Below are 27,648 nucleotides of genomic sequence, written 5' to 3' on the forward strand. Positions count from 1 at the left end.
ATGAAGGGAAGGTAGTCCACACGGCCTGTCTGGACCTCGCAAAGGCATTTGACACAATACCCCACTCAGGCATCATAGATAAGCTATCCAGCTTAAACATAAACCCCTATGTCACAAGATGGGTGGCTAACTGGCTCAAAGACAGAACCCATAGAGTCAGAATTGCCAGAGTCATGTCTGACTCGAAACCGGTCACAAGTGGTGTTCCACAGGGCTCGGTCCTGGGACCTCTCTTGTTCGGCATTTACTTTTCTGAGGTACAGGCCAGCATGGGAGGACTATGGCTGACTAAGTTCGCTGATGACTGCAAGCTGGGAGCCATTATTGACTCTCCAGCTGACACGAACATCCTTCAAAAAGGTCCCACAAAGACGGATAACTGGTGCCAGAGCCATGGCCTAAAGCTGAATGCCAAGAAGTGTATAGTCATACCCTTTGGCAAAATTAAAGTGCCCACAAACTACCATGTAGGTGGAAACCCATTAAATACAGAAGATGTAATTAGGGATCTGGGGACCCAAGTTGATAGCAATCTCTCCTTTGACAACCACTTTGCCAAAGTGGTTAGAAAGACCTTCTACATAGCCCACCTTATCACTAAAGGATTCACATCCAGATCAGGGGAGGTAATAGTGCCCCTCTATTCATCCCTCATCAGACCCATCATAGAATACAATGCCCCTTTTGGGATGTACCTACACCGCCACCTGCAGCAGCTGGAAAGACCCCAGAAGTACCTCACAAAGAGGATCAAGGGACTCGAGCAGATGCCATATCCTGCCAGGTTAAAGAAACTCCAACTTTACTTAGTCGCATACCGCCTACTTCGAGGCGATCTATGCCGGACATACAAAGCTATGTCTAACCCAGAATTAATGGACATGCTCCACCTCAGAAAATCCAAATCCCTTAGAACCACGCGCTCGAGGGATTTGAACCTCAACACAGAGGTAAATAGAACGTGCTGGAGGGACAGATTCATAACACAGAGGCTCCCTTCACTTTGGAATAGAATACCAATCCATGTTAGGCAGAGCACCTCACTGACTCTCTTCAAGAGGAATCTTGAGTGAATGGGAGATCGTAGATTCACTCCGGGGATTACTTCTGTGCCTCTGCTAGACAGAGGCTCAGTAAACTAACCTTAAATAGGGCATAGCAAACTCAATTTTAAGTAAGGGTGGCGAAAGCCAAACACACTCGGGCTAGGCTTGTAAATGCCCCAGGGCAGATAGCCTAGTATGAACCTATGAACCGTCATCTGTGCCAAAAGACAGTGTACATTTAGTGTCACCGTACTTACTAAATATGTTATTCTAGGGAACCATAGAAACTGTCTTCTTTGACCATGAGAATACTATCTGTATAAAAATAGTTTGTGCTGAAGAGTTTGCCATTTATACTTCATTCATAACCCCTATAGTTCCAGAGATAAGGACGTTTGTTTGAAATGTGAGGTCATAATTTGATTCTGTCAAAAGGCTTAGGCTCCGCCCATTGAACGTTACAGTGCAAACTTCCTGAGCTCTTTTGGAGTGAATGAGTTATAACTGACACTGCTGCTTCATAAGTGATGCATTTTCCATTTGTAACAAAGTAGAACATTCTTTAGCTCTCCGTTGTGCTGTAAAAGCTGGCACAAAACCTGACAGAGTATACTGATGGGAATTTCTTATGCTGCTTGGCAGTGTACCTTAGTAGTGATGTAATGGTTTACAAACTGCTGTGGGTCTCTGCCACCAGCATGGATTAGTGTAAGGGACTTGAACTAGATTGCACTGTGCCATTTAAGTTTATGAATCCCACTCATTATCCATAAAATCCACTTACTTTTGATTAATAACTGCTGTCTAGCCAGTTAAGAAAACGAAAGTGATTGCCAGTGTTCAAATCAAATTAAAGTTTGTTTATTCAGGGTAAAAACACATGCAATTTTTTTTCAAGCATCCAAGCTAAACGGTTGTTAATATTCATGTACTTGTTGTGGAAAATTCATTTTACTGTCAAAAGTGGGCTGCCTCTTTTTAATTTCTGGGCTGTATATCAATTACGTTTTTGGAACTGCTTCACTTCTAGCATTAACCATAAGAATGCCTGAATTAAAAACAATAACAAAAAGTGTTGTTTTCTCTTACTTGTATGGTTAGTGTCTGTAGGATTATGAAAGAATGCTTTGTCTGAAGTGTTCACTTTGCTAATATTTGTATACCTAATAGATAACCATAACTCATGCTGAGTGGCTGCTGCAGAAAGTGAACCAGTGAAGACCCTGAATTCCTGGTTCTATTGCATGAGCAGCAGAAATTAAAATGTGCTTTTTTACATGGCTAATTCAGATAAAGTTAAGCGTGATACAACCCACCACTAATTAAAGTTAAGCGTGATACAACCCACAACTAAATCTCCAGTCAATAATTATGCTAAGTATATATTCACTGACACCAGAAAGCATAAATACGTACTGGTGTTTTTTTTTTTTTGAGATTACTGTTAAACAAGTTTGTGCACTGTTTGTTTAGTTAGCATTCTGTTTGAATACTTGACGTATACAGTATGCAGTACAACATGAAGTATGAGTTAATTCTGAAGGTGTATTCTTTTTATGAAATACACTCCATTTTTGTGTAGCTGTGCTTCTTGTAAGATAAAACCTAAGAAGAAATGGTATCACTTTTCCATTTCAGCGTGACAGATTGACAAGTTTTCGGAAATCGACTGTGAAAAAGGAGAAGCCTGTCATCCAGCACCCTACAGATTCCGGTGCCCCTTTGAGCGAAATGCCTGTGCCACAGCCTTTGTATGAGGAATGCTCACTGAATCTTTCAGAAAAGGAGATCATCGACCTTTTTGAAAAGATGATGGTAAGAGTTTGCTTTCTATAGTCACTGCTGTGCTGTTAATGCTAACCTGTAAGCAAGATGTTTTTCTTATCTTTGTAAAGGATATTTGAAGCTGAACTACACATTTGACACCTTGTGTGTACTTTAAACATTTTCACTTCATTTTGTTTCATGCTTCTGTGCTACGTGGTTAAAGTTAATTCTTACCACTTTATCTGACCCATATTTCTCAGTTTCTCGTATTTGATGCTAAGTTTGTGTTTTCATGGAATACTTTTTAATTTATATAAAATAATAAAAATAAAACAACTGTATCCTATTCAAGGATAATAGGATCTCCTATTTTCTTTACAGATCCTGAAGGACTGTTATAGGTAAAGGTATCTTACTGGCTCAACTAGAATATGGTCTCCCCTCTAAAAATCTGTCCACCATTCATACTATTTCAGGCTTGGGATACTTCCTTCTTTTCGTAAAGATCATTCCTGTTATCCCAATTTTCAATCAGAACTAAAAGGACATTACAAAACTAGAGGAATATGCAACCTCTCTCTCTCTCTCTGGTCATCTAGTACTAATCTGTGCATCTGTAACCTATACAACTTCAGTGGTGTATCCAGGAATTTGCAGAAGGGGGTGGGGGGTGCGCAATATAGAAAGGAGACATTTTGGATATGTGGAAATTAGATGAAAGGGGTGGGGGCTATAGAAAGAGGACCAACTAGAGCAGCAGGTGTAAAAATACAGCAATATACATTCAGCTGTACATCCTTGTAGTGCAGCTATAATATTGGTAGTAGGTAACTCCTATCTAGCACACAGAATTTACAGACAGTACCAGATGTTTCAAGGCATGACTGGGAGTGATGTCTGGTCATCTATGCCAAGCCCCATAGTCCCTTTACATGATGGCATGGATTACATTTGCATTATGATACCCTAGGAAACAGTGCCAATGAAAATGATGTGGCCACAACAAGTATTGATAATGCAGGCATTGTAACCTGGTAACCCCAAATATCCTATTAATTGGTGACTCAACTGTATGCTAAATAGGTGCGTATATCACTGGTCAGTGTAAAAAAAGTTTCTGACCGTATCTTGTCTACCTGGGGCCATAATTAGGGACCTCAGCTCTAATTAAAGGCAACTATGACATGGCCATTGTTCATACTGCAATCAGACTTGAAGTCCTTCCTCTCACATGTGCAATAGGATGGGGGTGGGATTATCAAACATCCTAACAAGCACAGGAAAATTACACCTGCTTAGAAGTCTTCTCATCACCTCATGTGGCACCTGAGTATTGTAACAAAACATTGGTATTCAGTCAGTGGCTAAGGGTATGGTGTCATAGAGAGGAGATTCACTGCTTTCCTGTTTAGAGTATTTTAATGTCAAAGTGTTGTCAAAATGTGGTTCAAAATGCACATCATAGATTCCAGTATATACCTCCTTTTGCTGAATCTTGTGGCATTGGGAACTTATGTAGACATTGACTAGCATGTGTCTATTATCAGAAAGTCCTTCTGTATATTGCATGGCTTATAAACAGAGGAATAGTGACTAGAGCTAGGGATGTCATTGTTCCGCTTTACTTGGCCCACATTAGGCCAGTCATTGAATATAAGACTGCCTTCAGCATGTATTTGTCCAGACACATGCAACAACTGGAACACATACAGAGATACCTTACAAAAAGGATAGAAGGCCTAAACAACATGTCCTACATGGACCGGCACAAAGCCCTGTTGCTATATTTGGTATCCTATAGACTCCTAAGAGGTGACCTGTGTCTGGCATACAAGGCATCCTCCGACTCAGTACTCATAGATTTACTAAACCTCAGCAAGTCAGCTGGCATCAGAAATACTTAGTCTAGAGAGCGAAACCACTTCTGCAACATCAGCGTAACAGTACTGAGAGAGAGATATTTTGCAGAGGATACCGCTGCTCTGGAACAGACTCCCCATCCACATAGAACAAAGTTCATCCCTGTCCATATACAAGTGCAACTTGAATCTATGGATTGGAAACTGAAAACTTACCCCAGGAATGCTCCCTGTACTACCAATGGACAAAGGCAGCTCCTAAATGTTTTATCCCATGCATGAGTCCCTTCAAATTATCTATGGCATAATCCCAGTTATTCTCACTGGGGGTAATATACAAGTATTGCCCATGGGATGGGTAAGGCCAGTCTCTAACCAAATGGGATTGGTTAATTTGAGTACATGAAGGGAAACTGGCTAGGCTTAAAATAGCTTGCAAAACCTATTCATTGAAGAGGTAAAGGCACTTGATGAAGGGCTCACAGTGCATAATGCTTAAAAACTTATGACACTATTCTTAATAAGGGAAACTAATAAATTAAGGGCAGTAAATGTCAACCCATAAGTAATTCAATGGATAAAAACATGATTAAGCAACAGGATGTAGCAAGTTAAGCTGGAGGTTTACTTGTCCATCCCAACAGGGATAATTAGTGGTAGCCCACAGCAGCACTGTATTGATGCAATAGAAAGTTGGCTATAGATAATCAAATGTGATAATAATTGCAAACCGATTAGCATAATTACTTCAAGAAAATATGTGAGTTTTCTAAGATGGTGTACAAAAATACATGTTTAGTTCAGCAGTAATTGCCCTAGTGTTAATGCCACTGAGTGAAGCAACATGAGACATGGCAAAAAATAATATAAATTATGAGTGAAAATAAAAGGCCATCATTAAAGATCCAAAGGTAATAGAAGACAATAGTATAAACTGTGGCCAACATACACTGAAAGAGTCAGGCAAGCATAGGCCATAACTCACTTCTAAAGGGAATACAGAGCTAGAAATGCTTGTTCTGTAACCAGTCAAATTCTAAAAGGCATGTCTGGTCACTTTGGCAAGATCAATGTACCACTTTATACCTTGCCAATCCAATACATTATTTAATATAATGGGGTGTTTTATATCTTTTAGACAAGCTACATTAAAATACTTGATAAAACAATACAGTTCCTTGCTTAGGAGAATGATAGAGCTGGAAGACCAATTCAGAAAGGCTTCTGGAACCGTTATATTCCATTTTCTAACGGTTAGTTATATATATATAGCCTCTTCCTGATCTGTAATGCATTGTCTGGTACAGTACTGTGTGAAAATCTGTCTGGAATTAAAATTGTAAATCTGAATGCATGACTGGCCTTCACTGCTGGGAGCAAGCAAAAGATTCAGTTATCTAATACTAAAGATGAATAATATTAATAGAAAAAGTAACATTTCCTTTAGCCGTTATCTAAGATTATCTAATACTAAAGATGAATAATATTAATAGAAAAAGTAACATTTCCTTTAGCCGTTATCTAAGATTGTTATCTAATACTAAAGATGAATAATATTAATAGAAAAAGTAACATTTCCTTTAGCCGTTATCTAAGATTGTTATCTAATACTAAAGATGAAGAATATTAATAGAAAAAGTAACATTTCCTTTACCCGTTATCTAAGATTGTTATCTAATACTAAAGATGAATAATATTAATAGAAAAAGTAACATTTCCTTTAGCCGTTATCTAAGATTGTTATCGAATACTAAAGATGAATAATATTAATAGAAAAAGTAACATTTCCTTTAGCCGTTATCTCCTAGGATTATGGAATAAACTTCAGCTTACAATCAGAAAATGTCAGTCATCAGCTTCCTTCAAAAATAATCTTGATAGGTATATAGGAAGTAGAAACAATCAGCATGTGGTCTGGATAATCATACTACTTTTTTAAAGGTCAGTAGGTCATTAGCTTGACAACTCAACCTATGAACCTATAAGAGTAAGGGGGTATGGAGGCTTAGTCACATCACATTCAGTGTCTGTGTACTACTAAACTATGATTGTCAGTACTTGGTTGGGAGGACAAAAATAATTAATCTGACCTCGCTAGATGTCATTCTCATAAATCACGTATGTGCACATTGTGCATCATAAATAAGTGCAACTAGTGCTGAGGTGTCATTGCTGTGACAAGGGGATCAGAGGTCTAGTAACCCACCCATTCAGATGTGCTGACTGACCTTTCATGGGCAGAACTACATAGACTGTGCCTCATTGTTAGGAGATAGAAGAAGACCATTGCCGCAACAAATTTGCAAGTGTACATGTGTGTGTGTGTGTGTGTGTGTGTGTGTGTGTGTGTGTGTATAAATGCGTGCATGAAAGTAGGGGTGTGTGTGTGTGTGTGTGTGTGTGTGTGTGTGTGTGTGTGTGTGTGACAGAGTGAGAGCGATTGACCTTTCCCCTGGCAGCAGCACCAGTTAAGATATTTCTGTACCTCTCGACCAAACTGAAACCATGCTCTCCTTCTGCAGACCTACTGCCTTCTGAATTTCTACAGTTATCATCCAAGGCTATTGCCTACCCTATTTCCATACTGATCAATAGAACTATTAGCGACGGTCACATCCCTACCTTATGGAAAGTCTCCCATATTATCCCCCTGCATAAAGGTGGACGCTCCACTGAGCTATCAAACTATTGCCCCATTGCTCTACTCTCTCCTTTAGCTAAGATTATGGAGAAATGTATCCATTTGCAATTACTCCACCACTTAATTGAAAACAATTTACTTTCCAACTGTAAACATGGTTTCAGACACTCACACAGCACTACCACTGCCCTCCTTTCCTTTACTGATTACATTAAGCAACGAAACCTGAATAATCTTTCTTCTGCTCTATTTATCGACCTGTCTAAACCATTTGACATGGTAAACCACCAGATTCTCATAAACATACTAAAATCTCTGTCATTAGACCCACTTTCCATAAAATGGTTCCAATCCTACCTTGACAAATGACAGCAAGCAGTACTATGGCATAACACACTATCCACCCATCTACCCGTTACCTTAGGTGTCCCTCAGGGGTCCATACTAGGACCCTATCCTCTTCTCCATATTTATTAATGACCTTCATCTAGCTATCTCCCAAGCCACTTGCATACAATATGCTGATGACTCCACACTATTATGCTCAGCTACATCCTCCCATGACCTTCACTCTCTCACCCAGAAGGTATTCAACATAGTTGAACAATGGTTCATTCAGCGTTGCCTTCTTTTGAACCCAAAGAAAACCAAACTCCTCCTCTTCACTCCTACTCAAAAGTCCTCTCGTCTTCATTTCTCTGTGACATCTACCAGTGGTACTATAATATCTCCAGACTCTACCACCAAACTACTAGGTGTCACCATCGACAATAATCTGAACTTCGACATCCATATCAACAATACTATAAAGACTGTCAACAAAAAAATTGGCACTCTCTATAGGATTAAATCCTTCCTCCTACTGCCAAAACTACTATAGCTCTCACTCATTTGATCTCAAACTCCTTTATGCTTCTCCAATTTTTACTAATCTATCCAAGACTAACTTCAGCAAGTTGGAATTGTCCTACAATAACATTGCAAGATTTGCAACAGGCAACCCATTTAGAACCCACCATTGTATAAATCTAAATCAGCTAGGATGGTTAGAACTACAACACCTGATTAAATTTCACCAGCTAACCATTGCCCACAACATTCTTTACAAACCTTCTAATACTCCTATTTTATCTAGCCTCATCACCCCCTATAAAAATCTGAAGTCCTTACGCTCATCACACAAACTTCTTGTACACACCTCTAAATCTAATAACAGGGCTGGGGATTCTCTCTTCTCTAATACTGCAGGTAAATCCTGGTATCTTCTCTCTAATGACCTCTCCTCACTCACCTCCTTAACACTCTTCAAAAACAGACTTAATCTTTACCTCAAATCATACTGGCTATGCCCCTGTACCAAACCAGACTAGTCATCTGTCTCCTCAAACTTGACTTTGCCTGTCCAGTGCTTACTATCCACTGTTACATCTTCCCTCTTATTATATTTTTCTCATCTCTACCTTTTTTACACTATTTCTATCCTCTTTACATACCTATTTTTAAGTAAATCCTTAGTAACATCACTACACAACGAACTTTATTTCTCTACTATTGACTTTACCTGTATGATGTCTCTGTACCTTCAATTTGCACTGTTTGACTCTTGTCCTCTTTGCACACCCTGTGCTAACCTCTATGCTGTACTGCACATTACCATTGTTGATTATTTTTATTATTTGCTATTTTTATTACAATATTTGCTTTTTGGTTTGTACTTGTATTTGTTTTTTATCGTGTCTTGGAGCTCATCTCCCCGGACCTCTACTGAAAATGGAAATGCATCCAGTTAGACAAGACCAGTCAACAAATGTAAAATAAAAAAATAAAAAATAAAAATACTTCTCAACCTCTTAGCACAAGAAATCTGGACAGAGACACGAAAATAGGGACAGATTTTAAATATTGCTCTTATAAACTTAGAAGGTTGCTAGAATAACAGGGTTTCCGATAGCATGCATTTTCTGAAGCAGCGGTGTGTTTGAGAGAGAGCGAGTGAGAAGACTACTGGCACCAGCAGCAATAAAGAAGTTTGCATAAGTCTGGACCTTTCAGCTGAAGAAATCTGGATAAAGCCTAAAATAAAGGGGGAACAAAGGGTCTAAAATACAAACAGATTTTAATTATTGCTCTTATAAAATTACAAAGTTGCTTAAGTAAAGGATTTGCGTTAGCATGAATCGTCTGAAGGAAATAAAAGGCTGCAATTCAATGCAAGTCATTGTATAGTAACTTCAATCTCCAGTGACTGCAAGTGAACCAAACTATTTAGGAGTAACAGACCAAAAGGTAAAGTACCTGGTTATTGTTTTAAAGTGTTGTATTGTAGATGTAAAATGTTTCCTCCAACACCATTAACATATAGTACAGCAAGTTTGAAACATTAGGTGGAATAACTATTCTACATCAAAAATATATTAAAGAATATAGTAATAAAAAAAAAGTAAGTAAAACACAATTTTACGGACAGCCCATTCTCTAAGAGCAATAATGCCCTCCAGGGTATGTGTTAATATGTAATTAACGCCCTGGCAGGGGTGAAGAGGCCTTCCGCCTGTGGCAGCGGGCCTCATAACACCCCTGGGTGGGCATTACTTACACATTAACACACACCATTTGGGCATTATTGCTTACTTACTGAATGATCACTTGTGACATAGGCAAACTTAAATTTATATAAAAGCAATCAAACCATATTAAGTTTACTTTTACAAATGTTATACATTACGTATATTGTTATATGCCATATAATCAAAGCAACATACATAAACCGTTCCTCCTCCAAAACATTTTTCTGCATGTATTGTTCCCATAATTTCCATTCTTCTGTGTAATTTACTCCTGCCCTTTTCTAAAGATCACATTTCCTGTTTTTTTTCATCTCTGTTATAATATTTACTACCTCAAGAGTAGTTTGTTTAGATTTTAATTTCTGCTTTCTACTAATTGCTTTTTTTGGCAGCCACCAGATAAACTTCTACATATTTGACCAGGTACCCATACTCTGTATTGCCCCCAACAGCCAAATTCAACACTGACATCTAGCTAAAGGCAGAACTAGATGAGCTTTGTCGCATTTAGTTGTGTAATCTATTTTGTTCAAATAATGCCCACTGTAGTTGCATTGGGCAGTTTCAACAGTACCCATATAGTCTTGGTATTCTAGTGTACAGAAAACATAATTGATGCATGTAGTTCTAGGCATACAGTGTTGTGCAACATAACTGCAAGCCATAATAACAATAATTATTATTATAAAGCCAGTAGCACCTGTGGTTAAACTCTGTAAAAAGACTGCAAAGCAATGTTTAGTGCTGAAGTCTGAATGGTAAGAGTGAAAAAAACATGCAGTTGCTAAATGACTTGATGCAGTAATTCCTCTGCTCGTGCAAGGTAAAACAGGTAGGACAAACAGGTAGAGGCATTCTTGACATAAACTGGGATTTACATCAACAGATCTTTTCTAAACAAAAAGAAGCAGGACACCAACATAAAGCATTACTGACTAACTCGTATCCTCAGCACTTTGTTAGAAAGTCAAACATTGTATAAATAACATAAAATAACAGGCAAAGTCAGTGACATCTTGCAAAAACAGGGACAGTGGAGATGTATGTTGATATTTCTGCTGCAAAATACACAGTAGAAAACTTTCTTTTTCAGTTTTGTTACTTTCTCATCAGTCTGCTTGGTGTATCTGTGAAGTAGTGGAGTCGCGCTACCGCAATATCGATTGGTGATCGGGAACAACAATTTCCCTTTAAATTTACCTTAAAAGATATTTAGCTCACAAGATTCAGCACCTGAACTTGTTTAGCTAACAACTTATGGACCTCCCATGGTTCAGCTATTTCACGGAAAGTCATTTGCCATTTGTCTAATTAATCCAAAAAGAAAATTACGTTAAAAACGAAAAAAGATAATCAGATGCATGCAGCACCAGCAAGTATGAGAGACTGATCACACAAAAACTGAGTCAATTAAGGCTTATACTGCGGAATACTGCAAGTCACTCATATTAAAACAATCATGCCAACACTGTGGAAGTATATTTAGAGGTAGTAACATTGCTCCTGTGACAATGATGCGCGGGAAGGAAAACAATAAGAGGAATGTCAGTAACAGCATACTTATAGTGAAGGTGAAAGGTGAGACAAAAAGATACGATGTCTGCCTGATGGGAGGCTCTTTGAGTAATGTTGAAAGTGGAACATGGAAACTTTGACGCACCATCTTTTATGTCTTTCAGAAGGTGTTTTTGGTTGTTTTTTGTCATTTAATTAGCATAAAAAAGGGGCGGGGTGCGTCACTGCGCCAGAGCCTAATTCCACCATTGACCTTGACCCCTTTCAACCCTACTTCCTTCTATATACTTTGCTGACTCTGCTTTTCATTGTGATTCAGCATGATGACTCTGATATCCGCTCTGTATGTAATGCTTGTACATACTGTGTTTTGTCATTAATCTATATGCAATATCCAATATCTGTTGTATTTTCCCTGGACTTAGACTGAAATTGGTCCAATGGAATCCGTGCTCTGTGCTGGTTAACCAATTAAAAATAAAATGCATGTTCTTTCTTCTAAGGGTATTTATATAGTACTGGATTTGGAGACTGTTCTAAGAAATAACTTGTAGGATAAGCAAATTTATTTTAACCATTTTGTGTAGTAAGGTTGGGGCCCATTTTCAGAGTAGGCACAGGTGAAAGTCCCAGACATAAAGTATGTTGTTGGCAATTGTTTTAGTTTTCCTTTTTCTGTAGTGTATAGAATTTTAGCAACAAAAATCAAGTTAATGAGTAAATAATAGAGGTGAGAAGATCAGTAAAGTGCTATGAAACTTGTACTGAAATAGTAAAACTAATTAAAAAGAAGATGCATTAAACATTTTTTTGAAAGCATCCCTCCCCAAACAATCCTGTACCAGCCCACTTACTCTTATGTTACACTACATAGAGGTAGTGGAAATAGTTTGTTTTGCATCTCAGCAAAGCACTCTTTCCCATACCTCGTCCCTGGATATTCAAAGGAGAAATGTAATGGGGATATGGAAATGCAACAACTTGGTTTGTTCATGCTTGAAGTTGTTTTATTTCTTTACTTTTTGTTTACTTACTGTCAGCTGCATGTTTGGTAATAACTGCATATGGATTGGCTTTGGTTACCTTTAGTGGATCAAAGAGAAACTCAAATTCTAAATTGTTTGTGAATATAAATGTCCCCTCATTTTGTCATTCTTTTCAACTTTCACTGAGGACGTTTGGATTCCTGATACCCGGTCCAAAAAGATGCATTTTCACATCCTGCTTTATAATTTACAGAACTCTTGTTCCTTATTCTGATCTCAGTTCCAGGAATTCCTGATTTGTTTTATTGTTGTAGTTAAAGCTTCTTCTGCAGTGCTGCATATTGCATTTCCTGTCATGTGACGTATCTGTCACCTTGCTGACATTTTTGAAACTGTTTTTCAGCTTCAAAAATAAGAGAATATAGCCATGGATGCTTAGACTGTTAAAATAGTTGCATAGCTTGGATATAAAGTGATGATAAAACTATACATCTGTACATTACAAAACGATAAGGAAAACAGCATTCAAACAGACATCTGTTATAAAATAAGCAAAATGCATCATTAATTTGTTGACAAGAGAAATATTGCAGAATAATTATAGTAACTGGTAACAAAAACAATGATTTACAATTTACATTGGAAATCTGCTTAGAAATTTGTTTTGCAAATTACAGTTGATTAAGCCTTTTTTTTTTTTTACAATTTATTCGCTTGTAAGCCATTAACTATTTCCACATTGCAGAAAATTTAATGATGTAAATTTAACTTTAACTATTGAGCTTTGGCATAGAACTTAAACACCACCAATAAAATCATGTTGTTTATTCACTGAAAAAACTCAATTTGAATAGTGTTGCTTGTTGTTTGTATTGGTTATTTTTAATATTTTTTATTTAAAATCACAAAGTAGAGCAAATGTAGCACATCTGCATCTTTCCCTTGCATAGTTTTGCAGGAGTCATGGGTGCACTGAATCAAATTATAAATTGCATATATTATAATAGAGGGCAGACAGTTAATATTTCTTACAGCCTATGATCATTTAGCATTGTATTAATTGTTCCAATCAGAACAAAAAAAAAATGACCTTTCTAAATTTGATTTTGAAACTTGATGCATCTCCAAAGGGTGTAGTCATTTCAAATAGAAAGACGAACTGACATGTGAAACTGGGAAAAGCATCCCTGATTTAAAACTGATTTGTAAATCCCCATTATTTTGTTTCATTTTGTCTGTGAACATATTTATTTCCTTGTCTCCTTTTGTTGCAGTAATAGTGAAATGGCAGGTCTAACAAAGTTGACAAAGGTTTATTCTTCTACAGCAGCACAGGAAGGAAAGGTGGTTTCCATTTTAGACTGCATTCTAGATTTTGGTAGGAAGCTGTACCTAAATTTTCATCTTTTGAGGCTTGGGGCCTACTTTTTCTATAATGCTCATCCATCCGTTCGTCTCCACTCTACATTTACCTTTCTTCTGTACTAGATGGGTACTTTTTGCTATGATGGCCATGCACGGGATTTCTGATGTTGCTTTTCTATTTCTACTTCTTGGGTACAAATAAATGCTTACTCAGATTCATGTTTGAGGGAAAAATGTACATGAACTGACTGGAATATATTACTTTTGTTGGGCACTTTGGACATGAAGGAAGTCTGACATATCGAGACTTTCTTCCTTATGGATAGTAATGGGCAGGGGCCTCATAACTACTTTGTCTAGAAACAAAGCCTTCCAGGACAGTCCAGTTATGTTAATGCATCATGTTTGAATGGGGGGGATATGTTTAATGCGTATTTAATCATAACTCCTGCACTAAGGATGAATTTATAGATTAGCATCTCCAAAAAAAAAAAAGTACTGATCAGAAGGGATTTATGGATCTCTGGAGACAAAGGATATGGAGTTCTGACCAGTATAGAAAATGAAAATTGCAGCCAAATGAACTTTAATGGAAGAATAACTTACGTTCTGCATTAAACATTTCTCTAGTAAATCCACAGTTTGGTCAGAAAAGGTTCAGATTGTGGCCAGCAGCCCACATAGCTTTTCTATATATTCAGTTATATAAGTTGAGTAGATAGACTCTGCAAAGACAGACCCATCCTTTTGGAAAGAATGCATGACATTGCTATTACCAAAAGTGGGTCAACTATGTAGTATAGCTGAGTGCATAGGGGTTCTCGGTAAGTGTGGGTGTGCATCAGTGTATCAGTGTTCATCTGAGCCCACTACCGTTCATACTAGTGATGGACTACAATGGCAAACAGGTTGGAGGGAACAGATCAACAAAGTTGCTGTATGCAGATGATGTGGCATTACAGGCAGACTCTGAACTACAACTTCAGCAAAGGATAGGAGAATGGAATGCAAAACTGAAAACGCATGGGATGAACCTGAGTACAGACAGTTGTGATGGCAGCAAATAGGAGAAATCGGAAGATAAAAATTTAAATAGTAGGGGAAGTCATGGAACAGGTTAACAGCTTTAGGTGTCTGGAAGGGGGTGTGGTTGAGGAGAATGGACGTCTGAATGAGGAAGTTAAAGCTAGAATCAGAGGGGCTGCATGCAACTGACACAGACTCTTGGGAGTAGTGTGCGACAGATGAATGCCAAAGCAGCTGAAAAGTAAAATGTGCAAAACAGTGGTGTAGCCATTTCTACTGTATGGTACAAAAACATGGGCAGTAAGGCTAGAACAGTTGTGGAAGCTAGAAGTGGTGAACATGAAGTGCCTGAGAGGGTGGTAGGATGCACTGTGTGACAGAGAATGAAATGCGTATATCCAAGCAGAAGCCAAAGTAGACTGAAGTACAGAGAAGGTAAAATAGATTTATAGCGGTTTGGACAAATGTGCAGGAAAGCAGAAAATCTTTAGATTTGTGAGAGTCAGGAAGAAGATGAGAAGAAATGAAGGTGACCATAAAACAGATAGTTGGATTATATGGGATAAGACCTGTGACAGTCAGGCATGACCATCAAAGAAAGTAGAATAGCGGCACTGAATTTGTAGAGGTGAACTGACACAAGACCCTGACCCCCTTTTAGAAAATGAGGAAAACTGGGATTATAATGATGATGATTTCATCTTGGATTGAGAATCGGAACATGTATAGGAGGAGGTTGTAGTACATCACACTTTAACTTCATAGTCAGTACTTGGTTATCTATGCCTTTATGTGGCTAAGACCCGTGAATGATGCTGTCATTACACTTTTGTGTCTCTGACAGACTATGACACCTTTTTATAACTACAGTACACTCTTCTCACTGTGTATTGGCCTTAAACTGTAGCTGTGAAACTCAAGGCCATCTGATCTTTTTGTGTCTGGTATGCTGTGTTCCTCATGCCAGTTACTTTTTCAGATGTTAACAAAATGGATTGCATCAGAGTATTGGGAAATGAGGTAATCTTAAACAAAAGATAGTTTTTATTAACTTACTGATTAGTGGCAAAATTGGTAATAAAGCTGAGCGTTTGAAAAGCAGAACTAAAACTATTATATCTAATACTTAGTAAATGTTTAAGAAGGTAAGCTTGCAGTGTTGCACTCAAATATATTGCACAAACTCGTTGATCAGCGTTTTACAGGAGGCCTGTGCCCTCTGCATCCCTCCAATATTGGAGTTTTGCCTCAACACCTCAATCTCTACGTACGTTACCTCTGAGGTTGTACAAACATGGAGAAAACAAAGAGCAGTAACAAAAGAAACCACTTTCTTCTTACTCTGAGCCTTTTCCCTTTGAAAACGGTGTTAACTTATGTGACAAATCGCTAAACTGAAAAGTGTCATTAATTCAAGACTTGCATCAATTTGTAACACACTTGTTATAGAACATTACCTGACAAGTTGCAATGTCACCTTGCACAGTATTAATAGTCACTTTTGTACATCTAAAACCTCATAGATCAAAAGGTTGTAGGGTGTTACAGTTAGCAGAAAAGTGCTTAAGATATGTTTAGGTCTGAACAAGCACATTTTTCATTGGCGTTGGGTGCAAGGTATGGCTGTAAAGGCTGAATGTTGAAACTTTACATACATTGCACATCTCTTACACAAAACATCTTCTTTCCAACTTCAGGCATTAAAGTGTTGCAGGCATTTTTAAGGTCGGAAACTTTTAATGAAACTTGACTTTGCAAATGCATAAGATTTTACTAATAAAATTTGTGAATTCAGTGTTTAAACGATTCATTCTACTTCTTGAAAGACACAAAGTCCGTCTCTGACGGAATTTCCCTGTTGCATTTTAAAGTAAACTGTTATAGCAATAACCTATGGCTGGGTGTGGGTGATTTACCCACAAATGTCATGGTTTGGTCTCAAGGGCAAAGCCTGAGTGACCATATCAAGCTTAACTGTGAGTAAATCCAGCATTACCCACACCCAGCCATAGGTATTTGCTATTATACAGTGGTGTTAGTTGTGTTGTGGTTTTGTTATTATTTAGGTTTTTATTTGTTTTATTTTGTATTCCACTTTTTCTGAGAGAAAATATTTCCAGATGTTCGTTTATTTCATTTATTCTTTTATTTTAATGCAAGTTATTAATTTTTCAAGAGATGTGAAAAGAAAATTATATAAGTAAATATAGTTAGGTGTTATGTTTTTCTGTTGAATTCTTTTATACTTCTATAATGCTTCTGATGTATGGATTAATTTACATGATAAATGTGAGGTTTATAAAGTAAGCTCATTATGTAGGCATACTGTGTTAATGTTGTACATGACAGCATGGTACATGCCAGCAGAGGACGGGGATGCTCCAGATCATTGCAAGTAAATGAACTGAGAAAGAAAGGAAGGGGATCTCTATTGTAGATCGCCTCAGGAGTGTACACATTATTAGTTTTGCATATCCTCTGATAGTAATATGATTGGATTGTTATGCACATGTTAAGTTGTTTATGGAGCCGTAACTGTTTTTACTTTGTATTGTTGTCTGATTAATTGAGAAATGCATGCTTATGTGTTTTCGTAAGTTTCCATGTTTAAGGGCTGAACTGGTTTTTGATATGTAGTGATACTTGACGTATTGTGCTTTAAATACAGAAGATATCTATATAGTACTTTGTGAGCCTCAGTGTACTGCATATAAGGAAAATTGGGATAATCCCTTTTTTTTTATGTATCCGATTTTCCTTTTATGTGGCTCTCTGGTTTGCATATACTGACAGGAAAGAACTGATGCTTATTGATATATGCTCAGTTTACAACAAGCACACTCATTGGGCTGACCAATCAATGTGCTCGTTTTTGAATATGGATGACATACCATTGTGTAATGCTACTTTCTCCATATTTATTTATTTATTTATTTATTTGACATTTGTTAACCAAGTTAGTCCAGCTGAGCCAAGGGCCCATTTTCAGCGATACCTGAGGAGAAAAGCTCCAGACAATTTACAATCCTGCAGAAGATTAAACAAGTATATAGTGGTCAATATGCAAGAACATAACATAAAGATACAAGATACAGTTCACAGCACAGTATTTTGTAATGCAATGAAAATACCATTTACAACAGCGTACAATAGGTAATAGATACACTCAGTAAAACACAAGATACATAGCATTAGGATAACTTTTGTGTTTTTAATAAAGGAGGGAAAAATGTAATTACATGAGAGGGAGAAAAAGACAGGAAAGAGGTGATGGATCAGAATAGAGCAGAGGATGAGTAGGTGAAATCGTTGTCATGTGGGGGCTTGGCATGGGCAGGGCCGAGTCTTTTGTAGACTGTGTTTTAGTTCTCATTTAAACAGGTACTTCTGGGAAATGTTTCTTGTATTGAGGGTGTGTGTGTTCCACACATGTGCTACTGCCTATTATAAAGGGACTTTCCAATGTTCTTTTTAGGTTTGTAGATGTCAAGGAAGGTTTTGGCTGTGTGAAGGTGTCTGAGGGGGATGTAGTACAATGCTAGGTTGGAGAGGCAGGAAGAGGGATTGTTTCGGGATGAAGTGAATGATACGTAATTGAGGAAGTAATAATTGGTGAGAGAATTCAGGCCATTGAAGTGTCTTAAGGGCGAGACAGTGATGGGAGTTGTAAGGTAGATTAGTGGCAAATCTGACTATTTTGTTGTGTGTTTAAGTTTGGACAGTAGTGAAGATTGAATATTTGTAAGAGTAGGGGCAGCACAGAGTAGACAAGGTAACAGGAGTGATTGAGCTAGAGAGAGTTTGGAGGAAGGTGTAAGGAATTTGATTTCTGTAAACTAAGTTTGTCTTTTTAATACATTGTTGAATGTGTATGTCAGATTTTATTTATCAATAATGGAGCCAAGTAGTTTGGTATGAATTTCGGGTTTAATGATCGTATTGTTGAGGGATGTGATGGTAAAGGAGGATTTGTGTTGTGCCGGTGTTCTAGGAAAGATGAGAAGGAGTTTTGTTTTTTTGGTAGGATTTGGTACTAGTTGATTGTCTGAGCGCCATGTTTCAGCAGATGAGAAGGTGTCCTGGGTGAGTGCTAATGGGCAGTGGTGATAAGTGTAGAATCATCGGCATATTGTAGTAGTGTTGAGAGCTTACAGGCAGAATGTAGTTTGTTATTGAAAATGTTGAACAAGAGAGACCCAAGATAGAGCCTTGAGGAAACCTTGTGTTGACTGGAAGGAAGGGGGGGGGGGGTAGTTTGCCAGTGAACAGATTGTTGCCTGTTGGAGAGGTAACTGGCAAACCAGTTTACTGAGGAGCTAGAGAGATGGAGGTCAAAGAGTTTAGTTAGAAGTTTAAAGTGAGAGACGGTATCAAACTCTTTAGAGAGACCAAGGAATGAGCAGAAGATTAGCATGTTGTCATGTGTACTGTTGTCACGTGTACTGTTTTATGCTCTTAACCAATCTAAGTGGCTTATTATTTTAAAATGGTAGTTATTAGTCTGTTAGGGAATAAGAAATGTCATATAGAATGTGATCTGACAGATTAGGAGATCCTAGCAAAATGTCAAATTTCCACAAATTCATGTAGCCATAACATTGGCTAAGCTCTACAGACAGTTGTATGTAGTTTCAGGCTATATTTTAACCTGCTGTTACATGCTTTAACATAAAACAACTTATTGTATCGGTGTAGAATTTAAATACGTTTGTGACTCACTGTGCATGACGTAGATTATATCCTGTAGCCTGTATGTAGGGTGGACAGACATTTCATAAGTTTATAATTTTTGTTTCAGGTTCATCTCAGTTCACTAATTACGCATTAGCACTTATTTAATTTATTTATTTTACATTTGTTGACTGGGAATGTCAGACTGGAATGAAGTCCAATTACAGCGGAGGCCCAGGGAGAAAAGCTCCACATTAATTAAACAATAATTACAAAAGGTCATAAGACAAGCAAAAAACACAAAAGAAGTAATGCATATCTACAATGGATTTGTTTTTAGCAAGCTTAAATTGCAGAAAAGTTTGGCCCCAGATGGCAGACAACTGAGGAGTTTCCAACATTGTAGCATGAAGATAGTAAGACGTAGTAGTGAGGAAGGTGAGGCGTGGAAGAGAGAAGGAAAGTATTTATGTGATGCAGGGACAGCGCCAGGAATCTATAAGATGTGACTTAAGTGAGTTTTTGAACTGTGTTATAGATGATGCAGAAGATGCATTATGGGGGGAGGTTATTCCACTTTCTAGCTATGGTATAACAGACTAGAGCTTTGCCTGCAGTGTTGTTAGCATCTGAGATACATGGGAGAGTTTTGTTGTTAGAACGGAGAGGACGATTTGCTGAGTATTGGCTCAGTAGTTGGTTTAGTGCTGGAGTTTTGTGAGGATGCCTTAGAATGTTGTAAGCAAGAACTAGTTGGTGGTAACTAAGTAATTGAGGAAGTTCTAGCCACTGTAGTTCCTTTAGGGCTAGGCAGTAATGTCTTCTAAAAGTGGAATTATTGGCAAATTTCGCAATTTTATTGTAACATGATTCAAGTTTGTCTAGGTCCAATTTCCTGACCTGGGTTAGGATTGGTGCTGCATATATTAGGGTAGACAATAGGTGGGTTTGGGCTAGGGTGACCCGTACTTGATCTGATAGGAAGTTTTTGTGTCTGTATAAAGTTCCCATTTTTTTATGAACTTTTTTGATGGTTTGAGAAATCTGGACATCAAAGTGAAGATTTTTGTCTGTTTCTACACCAAGGAGTTTAGTATGGGGAGAGGGAGAAATTACAGTGCCATTACTGGAGGTGATAGTTAAGGAAAGAGGAGAGGTTTTAGATTTGTTGGGGGGTAAAAAGGAGTAATTTGGTCTTACTGGGATTTAGGATAAGTTGGATATCCGTTATCCATCTTTCCACGGAGTTGAAGGATTCCTGTGTAAATTGCTGTAAAGTGGTTAGGGATGGGGCTGAGCAGATTAGCACTGAATCATCTGCGTACTGTATAAGTGATGCATGCTGGGTGGAGGTGTGTAGTTTGCTGGTGAAAATGGAGAATAATAATGCCCCAATATTGAGCCTTGTGGTACTCCTATGGTAGTTGGCAGTAGAGGTGATAGCACACCTTGCCATTGGACAGATTGTTTCCTGTCAGTTTTTGAACCAGGCAATAGAGGGGGCAAAGGACAGGGAGGATAGTGTCTAAAAGTATAGTATGTGAGACCATATCAAATGCTTTGGAGAGATCTACGAATATAACTGATACAAAATTGTTGTTGTTTCTAAGTTGGTTAACCTGATTAGTAAAAGAGAGAAGTGCAGTAGTTGTGCTATGATTTGGGCGGAAGCCAATGCTGTGTGATGGAGAGGAGATTATGTAAATTCAGGAAGTGCATAACTTGAGTGTGAATACATTTCTCAAGTAGCTTAGATGGGGGAGGTAAGATAGCAATGGGGCTGTAGTTTGTTAGGTCATAGGAGTTGCTGCCTTTGTCAAGAGGGATAATATATGAGACTTTCCGTAGTTCAGGGATGTAAACTTCCTGTATGGAGTGGTTGATAAGAATTGAGACAGGTTAAGCTAAGGATTCAGCTGCTATTTTTAGGAAGTTAGCGGGTATACCATCGGCTGCAAGAGTAGTAGGTTTCAGTTTTAAGAGTAGTTTTTTAATTATAGAGGTTGGAACAGGTGAGGGATTAAAGGAAGGCATATTACTGGGACTTGTGGTTGGGGTAGATATAGAGTTATTCTTGGGTAGTTGGGCAGATAATGACAGAATAGATTCTGTGATGTGGTGATTAAATTGAGAAGCTATGTCATCATTATTAGTGGTGGTGTTGGGAGCTGGAGTGGTAGTTTTGCCGGGTTTTATTAGGAAATTGATAGCTTGCCAAAACTTTTGGGGATTTTTGGAGTGTTTGTCTTTGATACCTAGGAAGTAGTTCTGTTTATCAAGTTTGTTTTTTTTGGCCTGATTCCTAAGTTGTTGGTAGTTTTGTTTGGCTAGGCTAGTGTTATTCATTCTCAGATCTTCCAGGCTTTATCTCTGGACTTTAGTAAGGCTCTTGTGCTCCTACTTGGCCATGGGGCATAGTTTGCTTTAGCTCTAATTTTTCTAATGGGAGCAACTGTATTAAGGACATTCATAAAAGTACTATTGAAGAACTCAACTGCCTGGTCTAATTGTAGAGTTTGCAATGGATGCCAATTGCATTGTTTTAACTTACTGTTAAGAGTTTTATATGTTTAGTTTGTGTTCACCCCTAGTTTGCTTATAAGCTAAGGGTTTGGGTATGTTTACACATTTCTGAAGGAGGAATGTGGGGTGCTGATCGCTAACCTCTTCAGGTGTAGACAACACACTTGGTAATTTTGTTTGGGGAAATTTATTAAAGTCCAGTCAAGAGTTGATTGTTTTAGGGATTTCCTGTCCACTCTAGTGGGTTCTTGGATGAGTGTGAGAACCCAAATAAGTTAACATGGTTAGAGGGGTTGTTTGAGTTGTAGGCTAGCCATTCTAAATTTAGGTCACCTAATAGGATATTTTCCTGAGGCAGGATGTTCTTTGTGTTTCACTGTTGCAGTCATTACATTTGGGTAATCTGCTGGCAGGTTGCCCTCAGTCGGCCTGAATTCCAAAGTCTTGGGTCCTGTGTCGGTTGCTGTCTCCTCTTCCATGACATCAGGTCATCAGGGGTATAAAACAAGCAGCCAACGCCATTTTCTTTAGTCTTTCTTGCCGCGCGGTGCCCGAAACAGAAGCATTTCACAAGTGCCGGTCAGCCGACTCCTGAAATATTCGAGTTTGAGTTTCAGATCCGAAGTCTTCACTAAAGCTAAGTACCCCATTGGGAAAACTTTTTTCTTGCTCCATACCAATGTCAGAAAAAGTTAATTGTATTACTTGTGGGAAGCAAATACCCCATAAGGATTTTCATTTATACTGTATTCCTTGCCTAGACCCTGATCACAATGTGCCTGGCTGTTGGTTTTGTACTAGATTTAACCAGCGCACTATTAAGCGTCTGTATATTTTTGCCTCTAAGTATTTTGGAAACAGATTTAACTACCCAGAAATGCCATCGGATAGCAATCTGGCTACCGGAGTACCTAAAAAGTGTAAAGAAAAGGAGAGAGAGAGAGACGGTCAAGGTCCAAAACCGATGAAGCTTCTCCTAAGCCAGTCGCTGGTTTGCTGGTACTCAGTGAGGTGCTTTTGCAGCCCCTGATACCCACTACTCTCAAGTTGCAGGCCCCTACCGACTCCCATGTGGAGTCCGGCATGCCGCGAGATACTCAAAGTATTGGACCCAGGGATATATCTCCCTCGGATGGATCTGGAGCCGCTGAGCAGGCACTGGCTTCTGAGGGTGTATTTAGGCCTCAACATTTTTTCATCAAACCGACGACAGCTGCAAAAGCAAAGACAAAAGCAACCTGTTAACTTAAAAAACCGACGCATGAGCCACGTGCACAGGCCTCTGTGCCTAAAAAACAGATTATCAAAATGGCTGAAGACCTTATTACCTTGATCAGGGGTTCCCCATCCCCCTCCAGATAAGAGGCCTAGGCAAGACACTGATTATGACTCTTCAGATCAGGTTTCTATGTCTTCTGATTCCTCTTCTGATTAGGAATTATCTTTACCTCCCTATGAGGATTATGATGCAGAGGAGTCTATACCATCTGCATCCCCTCCTGAGGATTATTAATTTGGGGAAACCTTGCATACTTTGAGGGAGCATTTTCACTGTGAGAGTGAAGATTTCTCAGAATCAAAAAAGAAGCTCTGGGATTTCCTTTTTCTCCCTCAGCACAGGCCTTTAGCCATACCCCCTGTTTTAGACATTGTGGATGATGTGTTGTCATCATGTTTGACCCCTGATTCCTTACCTCCTTCTCCCAGCAAGCCTGACAGATATTACAGGGTCCCCGATTCACACAAATTTTTATTTAGAAACCCTGCTGCTGATCCTGAAACTATTTCACAGGGTTCAAAGGAAGTTAAAGCCTCAAAAGCAAAAAATCCTACCCCCTCTGACAGAGATTCAAGGGCACTGGATAGATGGGAAAAAAAGGTTTATACATCTGCAACCTTGGCAATTAGGGCCTTAAACGGCCAGTTTCATATGCTCAAGTATCAACAATATGTTATGGGATTGCTGAAACAGAAAATTATATTGATTTCTGAATGTGCAGAAGATAAAGAATTGCAGGAATTATTGCATGCAGCTGAACAGGTTGGAAAGCATACTTTGCAATGTGGGTTTGATTCCTTAGAGGCCTCTCTGGCAGGGCCACAGTTACTGGATCTGTGATCAAACACTTGAGAGACCAAGGAATGAGCAGAAGATTAGCATGTTGTTGTCATGTGTACTGTTGTCACGTGTACTGTTTTATGCTCTTAATCAATCTAAGTGGCTTATTATTTTAAAATGGTAGTTATTACAGTATGTTAGGGAATAAGTGTCATATAGAATGTGATATGACAGATTAAAAGATCCCAGCAAAATATCAAATTTCCACAAATTCATGTAGCCATAAAATTGGCTAAGCTCTACAGACAGTTGTATGTAGTTGCAGGCTATATTTGCACCTGCTGTTCCATGCTTTAACATAAAACAGTTTACTGTATCTGTGTAGAATTTAAATACGTTTGTGACTCACTGTGCATGACGTAGATTATATCCTGTAGCCTGTATGTAGGGTGGACAGACATTTCATAAGTTATAATTTTTGTTTCAGGTTCATCTCAGTTCACTAAGTATGCATTAGCACTTATTTACTTTATTTTACATTTGTTGACTGGGAATGTCCGACTGGAACGAGGTCCAATTACAGCGGAGGCCCAGGGAGAAAAGCTCCACATTAATTAAACAATAATTGCAAAAGGTCATAAGACAAGCAGAAAACACAAAAGAAATAATACATATCTACAATGGATTTGTTTTTAGCAAGCTTAAATTGCCGAAAAATTCTGCCCCAGATGGCAGACAACTGAGGAGTTTGTTAAAGGAACAAAATTTGCCTGATCATGTTAAAGCTAAATTACTAGATGCACCTTTACAGCATGATACTCTGGTATTAAGGCAAAAGAGGTTTTAAAGAAAATGGAAGACAAAGCTAAGTCTATGCAAACTGTAAAAGACTTCTTACAAGTGCAGCCACCAAGATTCAGTAGACACTGGCCGACAAAAAATTGGTCCTTTCCTGTATCAGACAGAGCTGAAAGGGCCAAATCCAGACGCCCTAAGGGTTCCAGATTCCAGGCGCAAGATTCATACAGGTCAAAGCAATGGGGCGCTTCTACCTCCAAAGCTGGAGGAGATAAAGCGCAAACCTACAGAAAACAGTCCCAATGACTTCCTTCTGCCTTCACCATTTTTTTTTTCTTTTGGCAGCACCCCTAGGGGGAAAATTAACACTTTTTGCTCAAAATTGGCAGTTAATAACCCAGGACAAGTGGGTGCTAAACATAGTATCACAGGGATACAGATTCCATTTCCATGCTCTGCCATTGGCAAACGGTTGGCCCGATCTGCCGAAAAATAAATGTGCAGAGGCACAGAAACAGGTTACGTCCCTCATAGATATGGGGGCCATTCAGCCAGTACCAGAACAGGAAAAAGGACAAGGTTTTTACTCAAGACTGTTCTTGGTACCCAGAAAGGACAAGGCCTGGCAGCCAATACTGGATTTATCGATTTTGAACACATACCTGGACATTCCAAAATTTAAAATGCTGACTTTGCAGCAGCTTCTGCCCATGCTGGGCAAGAATGCTTGGCTGGTGACTTTAGACCTAAAAGAGGCATACCTGCATGTCCCAATAAGGCAATTGTGCAGAAGATACCTCAGATTCAAGGCTGGCTTAATGCATTACCAATTCTCTGCACTGCCCTTTGGCTTATCTACTGCGCCCAGGGTTTTTACAAAGTGCCTGGCACCAGTGATTGCATTTTCCAGACAAAAATGTATACAAATATATCCTTACTTGGATGACTGTCTCATTCAAGCAGAGAACAAGGACATTCTTCAATACCTGGCATTTGTGAAAAGGCTTCTAACATGCTTAGGGTACACAATAAATGAAAATAAATTACAACTGGTGCCCTCACAAAAGATAACATTCCTGGGTGCAAACTTGATTACAACTGCTCAGATGGCTTACCTCACGCCAAACAAGCAAAGGCAACTGACTACTTACTTCAAACTGATGGGCAACAAAAACCCAGTTATCTGCAAGACAAATTCTGCAGGCTTTAGACTTTATGGCATCCTGCATCCTACTGATTCCATATGCAAGACTGCATATGAGGAAACTTCAGTGGTATCTAAAAAAAATTATGAAGTCAACATTGTCACAGTCTGGAAACCATGATTCATCTCATTTCCTGCCTACAACAGGAGTTTCTATGGTGGGCAAAGGCATGTCACCAAAACATGGGACGGCCCTTCACTCTACCCCCTGTCAGCCAAACCTTAACAACAGATGCATCAGCTTATGCATGGGGGGCTCACATGGCTGGAAGATGCATTCATGGCATATGGACCCCAAAACAAATGCATCTTCATATCAACCAGAAAGAGATGCTAGCTGTTCAAAATGCCCTAACAGCCTTCAAGGACTTACTTCATCCAGGACAACTACTGATAAAGACTGACAACACCATGGTCATGTGGTACATAAGAAGGGGGGGCACTCACTCATACCCCATTTGCAGATTAGCCATGGCACTGTGGGACACAGCTTTGACTTACCAAATACATCTTCAAGCTCAATTCCTGCCAGGAAAACAAAATACTCTGGCAGATGACTTAAGCAGAAACCTTATGGATCCTCATGAGTGAAAACTAGATCCACAAGTCTTCAGCATGATGATAAAGAAGTGGGGGAGCCCAGACATAGATCTAGTTGCCTCTCCTCAAATTTACCAATTGAAAAGATTATGCACAAGGACTTATCACAGACAAGCATGGAAAGTGGACGCCCTATCCTTCAGTTGGAAAAACCTATCAGTTTATGCCTTTCCTCCTCTGCCTCTTCTTCCCAAGGTCCTCCTAAAAGTCAGACAAGAGAAACCAAAGATGATACTAATTGCCCTGGACTGGCCCTGCCAATACTGGTACCCAGTCCTAAGGAACTTGTCTCAATACCCAGCTTGGACCTTACCTCAAAGACCTCTACTATTATCCCAGCAAAACAATCAGATCCTGCACAATCAACTCCAGACACTGAACCTGGCAGCATGGCTGATCATATAGTTATGCAAAGAAAACCTCTCAGTAAAGCTGTGATGGATGTCATTTTGGAAGCCAGAAGGCCTAGTACTAAAAAATCTTATGCTGATAAATGGAAGAGATTATGTGCTTGGAATCAAGCACGAGGAACGGATACAGCAGAACCAAATATTCCTCAGATATAACAATACTTGACTGAGATGCTTGACAAAGGCCTATCTTTCTCCTCATTTAAAATCCATGCCTCTGCCTCATTACAAAACAGAGCCACCAATCTTTTCTCATCCCTTACTAAAGCAGTATCTTAGAGGAGCCAATAATTTAAGGCTTCCTAGAAGATCACCAATACCTGCATGGGACCTCAGTTATGTGTTGGAAAAGCTCACCCTGCCTCCATTTGAACAAGCGGCTTCTGCTGATATAAAGTTCTTATCATGGAAAACAGCTCTGCTACTAGCAATTACTTCAGCAAGAAGAGTCTCAGAGCTACAGGCCCTCATGGCTGTGGAGCCTTTTATCATATTTTACCCAGACAGGGTTTCTCTGAGGACAAATCCAACATTTATGCCCTAGTTTCCAGTGTGGCTCTTAACTAAACTATTCATCTGCCAACCTTTTATCCAAATCCACAGAACAAGGG

At 38.8% G+C, this 27,648-nt stretch overlaps 1 protein-coding gene across 2 annotated transcripts in view; it reads left to right on the plus strand.

Annotated features, from left to right (window-relative positions):
* The window catches only part of DIAPH2 (diaphanous related formin 2), a 5,354,951-nt gene that overhangs the window by 562,413 nt on the left and 4,764,890 nt on the right, over positions 1-27,648 (plus strand). For both annotated transcript variants that reach the window (XM_044057628.1, XM_044057629.1), the window contains exon 3: positions 2,685-2,861. In XM_044057628.1, the coding sequence (XP_043913563.1) occupies positions 2,685-2,861 (177 nt within the window). The remainder of the gene's footprint in view (positions 1-2,684; positions 2,862-27,648) is intronic.

The sequence above is a fragment of the Protopterus annectens genome, chromosome 15.part0 (assembly GCF_019279795.1).
Source record: "Protopterus annectens isolate FY-2018-M chromosome 15.part0, PAN1.0, whole genome shotgun sequence".
Lineage (NCBI taxonomy): Eukaryota > Metazoa > Chordata > Ceratodontiformes > Protopteridae > Protopterus > Protopterus annectens.